This window comes from Ipomoea triloba, chromosome 5 (genome assembly GCF_003576645.1).
Source record: "Ipomoea triloba cultivar NCNSP0323 chromosome 5, ASM357664v1".
Taxonomy (NCBI): Eukaryota; Viridiplantae; Streptophyta; class Magnoliopsida; order Solanales; family Convolvulaceae; genus Ipomoea; species Ipomoea triloba.
Genome location: NC_044920.1, coordinates 31,844,254 through 31,853,120, shown reverse-complemented (window position 1 = coordinate 31,853,120; position 8,867 = coordinate 31,844,254). Strand labels below are relative to the sequence as shown.

Here is an 8,867-nt window from a genome sequence, read left to right as displayed (position 1 = left end):
CTTCTAATTCTCATAGTTTTTGTAATGGGAAAGAACTCGTTCATGAAATCACGATGCAACTGTTGCCATGTTCTGAAATGATTGTCGTCTTGGCTTTCCAACCATCGTGCTGCCTCTCCTATAACTGAAAATGGGAATAATTTTAGTCGAACTATCTCCTCGCTAACGCCTTCTTGTCTGTACATCCCACATGCTCATATGGACCTTGTGATGTGTGCGTTGGGATCTTCAGATGGTAATCCCGAATATTGATTGTTCTGAACCAGTGTGAGAATAGTTGGATGCACGTGAAAGTTGACGTTCTCCATTGGGGTACATAGATCGAGTTGTGCATGTTAAAATCCGGAGTCATGTAATCTGCAATTGATCTTTGTGGTTCTTGAGGATTTCCATAATACTCTTCTTCACGAATNCAAACAAGCCGAAGATTCTTGGCTTAAACAGGTAAAATTATCACAACTGTCATTCTCAAACAATTCACGGCATTCCTTGTTATTGAAAAATTTTCGGATAAAAGCATTAATTGTACTTTCTCGAGTCGTTTCTTTCTCTTTTGAACTTTTGATGTTGTCTCGTGGTAGCTCCTTTTCTTTTAGGCATTCTTCCGAAGTGGTTTTCTCCTTGCTTTCCTTCATTGATATGGTGCATGAACCGCTCGCATTCTTCAATTCGAGATTGGGACTACAAGAGGTAGTTTTGTTTCTTTGGTCATCTACATTACATTGACATTTTCCACAAATGGCATCCATTGGATCACACTTTTCATGTGTTTCTTCCTTGGCATCAATGGCGTTGACTCTCTCTTTCGGGTTGTTTTTAGTGTTACTCGGGAGTTGTCCGTAGTGTCGATCCGACATCATCTTAAACATTTGAGAAATTTGATTCTCAATTGTCTTAAGTGTGGCTTTAGACTCTTGTCTAAGACTGGAAATTTCTTGTTTAATCTCTTGAGTAATCTCTTGTTTCAGATTTGCCCGATCATTCTTGAGTTCCATGATCGTACTTGTAAGTCGTTCGTCTACTTCACGGATGTCATCCCTCCTTTGTTGAGTAAAGTCAAGTTGAGAGTTGTATTGTGGCCTGAACTGGGTCATTTGATTTCCATTTCCTTGGTTTTGATTGTACGTCAGTCTGTTCTTGTCATTCTGTCCATATGCAGGCTTGCTTCCATAGTTGTATTGTCCTCGCGCTTGATATCCATCATTGTTGCTATTGTTCCAACCCTCTCCCTGTTTCTAATTGTTGTTTGATATTTGGTTTTGTCCATAAGCATTGAAATTGGAGTTCCTTTGGTAATCTATCGCCTCAACTTGCTCAGATGCAGATGGAGAAGTGCAAATATTGGTGTCATGAGGTCCTCCACAGATATTACAATAAAGCGCCAAAGCCATGTAAGGCTTGGGCTTTCATTCCATTTTTTCTACCATAGCCTGTAGCTTTTTGATTTCGTGATTCATTGCTTCGATATTGGCCTCACTTGCCACACGATTATCAACTTCATATATTCCTCCATGATCTCCTCTCCGGTCATACCAACAGGATGTGTTCTTAGATATTCTCTCGATTAGTTCTTCAGCTTCTTGTAAGGCTAGGGAGACAAAGGCTCCGCTGGAAGATGAGTCAAGCAACATTTTTCCTTCATCTGTCAGCCCTCCGTAGAATGAGCTAATCATGTCCCATGAGTGCATCAGATCTTGTGGGCATTGCCTTTTAAGACCTTTGAATCGTCGCCAAGCCTCTCCCAAACTTTCAAGTCTTCCTTGCTTGAATTCTTGTATCAGCCTTCTAATTCTCATAGTTTTTGTAATGGGAAAGAACTCGTTCATGAAATCACGATGCAACTGTTGCCATGTTCTGAAATGATTGTCGTCTTGGCTTTCCAACCATCGTGCTGCCTCTCCTATAACTGAAAATGGGAATAATTTTAGTCGAACTATCTCCTCGCTAACGCCTTCTTGTCTGTACATCCCACATGCTCATATGGACCTTGTGATGTGTGCGTTGGGATCTTCAGATGGTAATCCCGAATATTGATTGTTCTGAACCAGTGTGAGAATAGTTGGATGCACGTGAAAGTTGACGTTCTCCATTGGGGTACATAGATCGAGTTGTGCATGTTAAAATCCGGAGTCATGTAATCTGCAATTGATCTTTGTGGTTCTTGAGGATTTCCATAATAATCTGCAATTGATCTTTGTGGTTCTTGAGGATTTCCATAATACTCTTCTTCACGAATGTTCTCTTGATTGTTTGCTCTGTTAGCTTGTGGTTCTTCCAGAATTGGTTTTTCATGGTTAATCGGTACTTGTGGATTAATTGGAACTAGGGGTGGATTTGGTACAGTTGATCCTCTTCCTTGTGGATTTCTTGTTGTGCTTGATGAAGCCATTAGTGATCCTTGGGTATTTTTCCTTCTAGTTACTCTATTAATTTCAGGAATGTAGGGTAGTAAACCTTGATTTCCTTTTGCTCGTGTGTGCATTCACCTAGTAAAATTATCAATGAAACAAAAATTCCCACAATTGACTAGAAGTAGTCAATTGGATTAGTAGCAAAAACAAGTAAAAATAAAACAAAATTAAGTGGAATGGATTAACATTGCTTAAATCTAGCATTCATGCAATCAAAGTAAACAAAAACATATGACAACCTATTGCCCTCCCCGGCAACGGCGCCATTTTGAAGAAGCAGTATTGTGTAGGGGTTGATTCGTCAAAAGATTTTTGTGTTAAAACGAAAAGTCTGTGACTCCCCGAGTGTCGGTCTCGAAGGAGGGACGTGGATGTGTGTCAAGTGTTCGGGAGTTTACTTGATTGGATCATGCATAGGACTCGAGTGTGGTGAAGGGTGGAATTGTGAGTGAGAGTAGTTCATTTGGTTGGTTTGAGTGCAAGAGAGAGTAGTAAAATAAAAGGGATTTTGGAAATATGTAAAAGGGGTAGGGATTGGATAGTGTTCATGAATATTGCATAGTGGAGTTTCTAAGGTCATGGATAGGGATTGCTAGGATATTGGCTATTCAAGAGTGTGTTGTCTTAGTCCTTTTCCACCTTTGTGTACTAAGGCTTCTTTGACTTAGGAGTGCCTTCAAGCATCCAAAGTTCTAAGTGAAATTTTATCAAACACTTAAGCTACACACTATCCTACTATTCTTAAGAAGTCCATAGGAACTATGATTGTGTCAAGCTTCAAATCCTAACTCTAATCAAAGACATGAAAGAGTCAAGAGCTCAATCTCTCATCTAGATTGGCCAAATCCAAACAAGATCTCATCAAAATAACAATCAAAAGACAAGAATAGGTAATCCATCAACACAAACACATAAATCCAAGATATAGAGATAAGATCATCACACTAGCAATATTCAATCACACAATCCAAATCCCTAGACTAAACTAGCTACTCATAATATGAAACTCAAGCAAAAGCTAATTTAATCCAAGAACAAGATAGCTAAAATTATAGAAATGAAATAGAAGTCACCTAGAGAGAAGAAGATCATCAATCCAAGCTTGTTGTCTTGCTACAATAGAGATTGATCTAATCTAAAAACTAAGAAAAATGGAGAAAGTTCACCAAAGGAAAAACTAAGAAAGGGAAAACTAATTTTCTGGGAACCTCCTCTGAAAATTCGTCAAAGGGGTTTAAATAGTCTCCGAAATGACAACCCTAGTCGAAATTCGCGCATCACCGCCTCCACGCCATCCACACGCGTGTGAGCGTGCGTGGGAGGCTACTGGAAAGTTTTCACGCATGCTCACACGTGTGTGACCAGCCAGTTGGGTCCTCTGGGGCTCCGTTCTTGCCTGGTTCGCTCTTTAAGCTCAACTCTTGCTCCTATTTGCTCCCGGGGCTCCTGTTTCACTTCTTTTAAGCTAAAAGTAGGTTCTGTGCATCAGTTAGTGATTTTCAAGCATTTATGAACATAATTTACCATGTAAGGATGCTATAGACGCGATAAAACACCCTAAAATGTGCTTGATTTAAGGGTATCTCGGAGTCTTATCAATGGTCATGTGGCTCATAGCCAATTGCGCACTTAAGCGTTGTTAGTTGTTTTTCTTAATTTTGCTTGTTAGCAGTAGTAGTTTGTACTCTGTATTTGACTCCTTTGGGTGTACCCCTTCCATCTAGAAATAAAAAAAAAAAAAAAAACAAACAAGAGCCTAACTTTATTGGCTATAGATAGATTATATATATATATATATATATATATATATATATATATATATATAAAATACGCATACTGCCAACCCAATCATTATTGTGTGGGTTATATTATCAAATAATGTACTTTTAGTATATTAAAAATATACATTGTATTAAACAGATGTATATTATTTGTGCACTGAATTTATGTTATATTGTATAATATACATTCAGTAAACAAATTATGTACATTTAATATATTAAAAATGTACTTTTTATTATGGTCCATACAACACTACGTGGACCATGATAGACACATTCAGCCCATAACATATATATTAGCCATTAACCATTTAGCCCAATACAAAACTACGCTAAATAGCCCTGATCTAGTAATTTGGTAATCGCCTAATCCTTCATTCCTTCTCCAGTTCTCCAGAATCTCAGCTTCAGCGCTTCTCGTCTTCTACAAATCCCCTCCAATCTCCACGACTGACAACTCCGGTCCGGCGATCACGCCCGCCGACTCCCTCCGGCCTCCACCCTCGGCAAAACTCCGATCAGGCGGTCACGCCCTCCGGCTTCTGCTTGTCTGCTTCTCCGTCCTCTGACGCCAACGCCCTCGCTCTTGTCCAGAAGTCTCAAATACATCGACACGCTTTTCCCTGGAAGTTCGAATTAAATTCGAAGGGAGAAGAGACTGAGAGACGAAGAAAGAGCTGCGATCATTGAAGATTTGAACTCTCGTCTCCATCCGCGTGTCGCCACATCACAATTCGATTCACCCAAGTTTCCTGATTATTCTGCAAAAATGTTCAAATTCTGGTAAACTATTTTTCTGTTTAAGATTTTTAGTTAGGCTTCGGAATTCGATTTTCTTTTGGAGATTAGTTTATGAATTACTGCTGTTATTAGCTGTAGTGATTTTTATGCTATGAAGTTCCGATGTTTATAATTCTGCTCTTCGGGTTTTGTACTCCTTTGTCAACGATTTTTTTAGGTTTGATGTATTGTATTGACGCCTTTTCTCCTGGTTCCTGTGTAAGGATATATTTTGAGGTGTTCAGAGATGGGGAGAACCTTTTGAGCTCCAGTTGTCGTTCAGTATGAATAAGGAAATTGTAAATTAGGGCACTATAACTCTTGATTTCTTTATCCTGCATCCAAACTTTCATTCATTTATGCAGAAGGATATAGAAATTTTTATATTGCGTGTTTGATCGGTTCATTTACAAGTTCCAACTTAGGAGGTTTTAGCTTTTGATGTAGTCTGTATTTCATTCATTTAACTGAAGTATGTGAAATTCAGTTCTGCAATGTGATTTATTGGCATAATGTACGTGATTTGGGGTGTGTATTGACAATATTCATATCTCCAGGGGTTCTCAAGAGCAACAAGCTCCGTCACATCCACAGGAAATACCTACAGAGTCATGGTATCCATCATCTGTGGTCAGCTCTCCTAGTTCTTCCCGCCCCACAACACCTAGTCCGAGCTCCTCTGGAAGCTTCAGTGTATCAAGGCCTTCTGACAGACAGAATTCTGCATCACACGTATCTCCTGCAGAGGCTGCTGGTATTATAGCTGTGTTAAAAGATAAGAGGTAGTTACTGCTGTACAATATACATCTTGTTTAGCATTAGACTGCATATTTTTCTTAATAAGTTGCTGCTTATCTTTTAAGAGGTGATCTGCTGCAATTTTTGTTTTTCTTGATAATATGTGCCCAACATTAACAAATTCTCCCCAAAGCCTCAAAATTTCAATCTTGCATGTTAATTCTCACAAATCTTCCCCATTGGCTACTTGCTACTCCGAAATCTATTTATTTTTCATAATCCTGAATTTTATTAAATTTTGTTTAGTGTTGAGGAGCTTAGGAAGCTTTACTCTGACAAGGATGCTTATCACAACTTTCTACTTTCACTTGAGGCTGTCAAAACTCAAAATAATGTGAGTTGCAAATCTTGGGTTTTAAGAATTCATTATTACTGCGGTGTATATGTTTTCCTTTGTCTGATTGATTCTAGTTCTTTTATTTGAACTAAGATGTCTTCCTTAATAAAGCACAGACTGAGTTGTTGGATTAGAAGATAACTGAAATTATTACTATAGTTCAGTATGTAAGAAAATTAGCCAGGTCAATATCTGGATGAATATATTTGGATGGAGATTATGTGACCAATGATGCTTATGGGTGTTTTTCTCAAAACATACCAACTACAGTATGATTTATATTTAGGAAATGTTGAACTTGTTTAGTCTGTGATATGTTTGTGCTTTGTGCTTGCTACAATGATGTATCTGGAAAAGAATCACTGATGTCTCAGTCTTTCACAGTTTCACCCTTTCCACTTCATCATCCTTGAAAACCAAACTAAACAATCAAGAGCATGGTTCAACTTTCTATTTCTAGGCTGTATCTGCTTTCAATCTTGCTCAATTATTTTCCCCTTTTCTATGTTTTTTTTTAATCTTCTGTTTGTTTTAAAAAAGAATGAACTCCAGCAATCCAGCTTACAGTGGGAAGTTGGCACACCCCTTTTTTAATTTATCTTTTTGGTATTGGAATAATTGATCTGAATTGATATTTAAACTGTCTGACTGTTTTTTCGTGTCTATTAATTTTCTAATAGGTAAGGGATGAGCTTCGTAATGAAACTATGCAGCTTGCTAGTAAGTTCCTGGCCAGTTTTGTGATGAAACTCTGTTTCTTTAAAAATGCTATATACAGATGCATTTAAAACTCTCATCTTGTACAGGGGAAAATCTAGAAAAAGAACCAAGGATCATGGAGCTTAGAAATCAGGTCAGATGTTTAAAAAATGTTGTAGTAAATGTATAGTAGACAAAGTTTTAACATTAAAGCATTGATTGTGGAGGACTTTTGTGTTGTGGATTACAGTGCAGAATAATTCGAACAACTGAATTAGCTGCTGCTCAGGAAAAGCTGCATGAACTTGAAAGGAGAAAAGGGGAGCTCCTGAAGTTCTACTCTCCTGCATCCCTTCTTCGTCGACTTCATGGTAAATAGATATACTCTCTTATGATAATAATTATTTCATGTCACAGGGTATTGTGTTATACTGTTATTTCCCTCGGTTCTAAATTGATGGAAAATTTGTTTGTTTGTTTGTTTGCTTTTTTTTTTTTTTTTTAAATTTTTTTAATAACTTTATCTAAAGCAAAAATAGTGTCCTGTGAATTCCTCCCCTCCACTTCTCTCTTTCTTTTGATATGTAACCTGATTGGCTTTGCCTCCTTAACCTACTGTTTCATCAAAATTTTGTAATGTCAACATAGATACCAATCAACTATAAAGTAGTATTTCTGAAATTTTAATGGATAAACAGTTGCAAATGAGATTTGGGGACAAATGTTAGAGGGTGTAAATATTTGGCCTACGAAACCTACTCTACTCTTTTTGGGATTCAGAAGTTAACATGATTTTGCTTTTCATAACAGAGGCAACTAATAAAACAGAGGAGGAATCTGATGCCCTACACAGGCAGCTTCTTGATCAAGAAATTGATCTCTCTGCATTTGTGCAGAAGTACAAGAAATTGCGCCAGACCTACCACAAACAAGCACTTACTCATCTTGCAGCTAAGACATCCATAACTGGCTAAAAATTACTACTGAATGGACTGGCGGGGGGCATTAAGTTACTACTCATTTTACTGTCTTACTCCATTTGTATACTACTAATGTTTTGGATGTTTTTACTGCCGGAGCTATGACTCTCATGTCCATCTTGTCTTAAACTGCCATTGGTGATGGATACTTTTTCATTATGGGGTGAAATAAATCCTAGTTATCTCCTCTTTCTTCTTGTCAAGATGGCCTGTTTGGTTTCCATCATTTTGGGGTGAAATAAATCCTACTCGTTTATTGCATAAACATGTGCATAAGAACTGCAATTGCAAATGAACTTACACGAGAATGACTTCTGGGATTCAAGGTGCCGATTGATAGTAAATTGATAAAAATGGTAAAATTTCCATAGTGGTTGACAAAGTTCGGAAACTTTGAAAACTGAATAACCTTAGGAAAAATGTGACGTATTATTTGTCAAATGTGACACCTTTAAAATTTTTTTTTTTTAATTCAAACGGACAATGCGAGACATTTAGAAAAAATTAAAAATTCAAATGCATATGCTGTATGCATTTATATATATAGTACGGAGTACTATTTTATATGTGCAATGCTAAAAAAATATATGATTACTATTTTATATGTGCAATGCTAAAAAATATATGCTCAATATTTATACTGAATATTAAATCTTAATTATACTAAAATATTTTTTAAAAATAATTTTATATAATTTTTATTTAAAATTCATAGTTATAGAATTCATATTATATTAAAAGTATAGTTGATGAATAATAATTATGGTATGCTTAATATTATTAAATTAAGTATTTTAGATTTGATAAATTACTAAATATAATTATGGTAACATTTAATTAAAATTCAAATGAAATCAAACTTACTGTGTATAAATGTTCAAACACATTTGTGTATGCATGTTTACGGTAATTGACGGGGATATGGGTTATTGGCTAGATTTACTGGGCTTACTATTGGCTTGGTTTGGAGATACAGGTCAAAGGAGGCAAATTATGCCCTGGACCTAGGTCCACATTGCCCAGGTCCACCTTGCAATGTGGACCTAGGTCCAATACGACGCCGTTTCACTATTTTTTAAAA

General features: G+C 36.9%; 1 protein-coding gene across 1 annotated transcript; it reads left to right on the top strand.

Moving 5' to 3' along the window:
* Positions 1-4,531: 4,531 nt before the first annotated feature.
* Positions 4,532-7,985, top strand: LOC116021178 (vacuolar protein-sorting-associated protein 37 homolog 1). Its single transcript, XM_031261789.1, has 7 exons — positions 4,532-4,975; positions 5,530-5,754; positions 6,017-6,104; positions 6,788-6,827; positions 6,914-6,960; positions 7,057-7,177; positions 7,617-7,985. Exons 1-7 carry the CDS (start codon positions 4,962-4,964, stop codon positions 7,778-7,780), a joined length of 699 nt encoding a protein of 232 aa, XP_031117649.1. The 5' UTR covers positions 4,532-4,961; the 3' UTR covers positions 7,781-7,985.
* The last annotated feature ends 882 nt before the right edge of the window (positions 7,986-8,867 follow it).

Coding starts and splice junctions, on each gene's coding strand:
- LOC116021178 (XM_031261789.1), top strand. Junction 5,755..6,016: donor GCTGTGTTAAAAGATAAGAG/GTAGTTACTGCT, acceptor AATTTTGTTTAG/TGTTGAGGAGCTTAGGAAGC. Junction 6,105..6,787: donor CTGTCAAAACTCAAAATAAT/GTGAGTTGCAAA, acceptor ATTTTCTAATAG/GTAAGGGATGAGCTTCGTAA.